Genomic DNA, 963 nt, shown 5'->3' on the forward strand with positions numbered 1-963 from the left:
CGACCTAGGAACATAAGCTGTGACCTAACCCTGCGCGCGCGTCTCTCCCCCCACCGTCGGCTCCCTCTCACTCCCGCTGTGCACGCGCGCAGGCCGGCCTCGGCGAGGGTGTGGTGCCCGGAGGCGTCGCCGGCTCGACGGTGAGAGTGGCTGCGCCGCTGCGCGCCCCTGCTCGCTCGCAGTGGGTCACGTCCCTTCCTCCCCCCCCCCCCTGCCTCTCCCTGCGCGCGCGTCTCTCCCCCCACCGTCGGCTCCCTCTCACTCCCGCTGTGCACGCGCGCAGGCCGGCCTCGGCGAGGGTGTGGTGCCCGGAGGCGTCGCCGGCTCGACGGTGAGAGTGGCTGCGCCGCTGCGCGCCCCTGCTCGCTCGCAGTGGGTCACGTCCCTTCCTCCCCCCCCCCCTGCCTCTCCCTGCGCGCGCGTCTCTCCCCCCACCGTCGGCTCCCTCTCACCCCCGCTCTGCACGCGCTCGCAGGCCGGCCTCGGCGAGGGTGTGGTGCCCGGAGGCGTCGCCGGCTCGACGGTGAGAGTGCGCACGTTGCGCATCTCTGCTCGCTCGCAGTGGGTCACGTCCCTTCCTCCCCCCCCCCTGGCTCTCCCTGGGCGCGCGTCTCTCCCCCCACCGTCGGGTCCCTCTCACCCCCGCTCTGCAAGAGCTCGAAGGCCGGCCTCGGCAAGGGTGTGGTGCCCGGAGGCGTCCCCCGCTCGACGGTGAGAGTGCGCACGTTGCGCATCTCTGCTCGCTCGCAGTGGGTCACGTCCCTTCCTCCCCCCCCCCCTGCCTTTCCCTGCACGCGAGACTGTCCCCCCACCGGCGGAGCCCTCTCACTCCAGCTGTACACACGCCCAGGACCGGCTCCACCAAGGTGTCATGCCCGGAAGCGCCGCCTCTAACTTGACCGTAAAAATGCGCCATTTGCGCCCCTGTTCCCTCCCATTGGGTCACACCCCCCCCCCCCCACC

At 72.7% G+C, this 963-nt stretch overlaps 1 protein-coding gene across 1 annotated transcript in view; it reads left to right on the top strand.

Moving 5' to 3' along the window:
- EMIHUDRAFT_110832 (hypothetical protein) overlaps positions 1 to 894 on the top strand; it is a gene marked incomplete at both ends in the record, with an annotated part of 2723 nt that extends 1829 nt beyond the window's left edge. Inside the window, 4 exons of the mRNA XM_005787666.1 lie at positions 93 to 140; positions 284 to 331; positions 476 to 570; positions 867 to 894. Of these exons, the coding sequence (XP_005787723.1) occupies positions 93 to 140; positions 284 to 331; positions 476 to 570; positions 867 to 894 (219 nt within the window). The remainder of the gene's footprint in view (positions 1 to 92; positions 141 to 283; positions 332 to 475; positions 571 to 866) is intronic.
- Between the last annotated feature and the right edge of the window lie 69 nt (positions 895 to 963).

Source organism: Emiliania huxleyi (assembly GCF_000372725.1).
Source record: "Emiliania huxleyi CCMP1516 chromosome Unknown EMIHUscaffold_140, whole genome shotgun sequence".
NCBI classification, from domain to species: domain Eukaryota; phylum Haptophyta; order Isochrysidales; family Noelaerhabdaceae; genus Emiliania; species Emiliania huxleyi.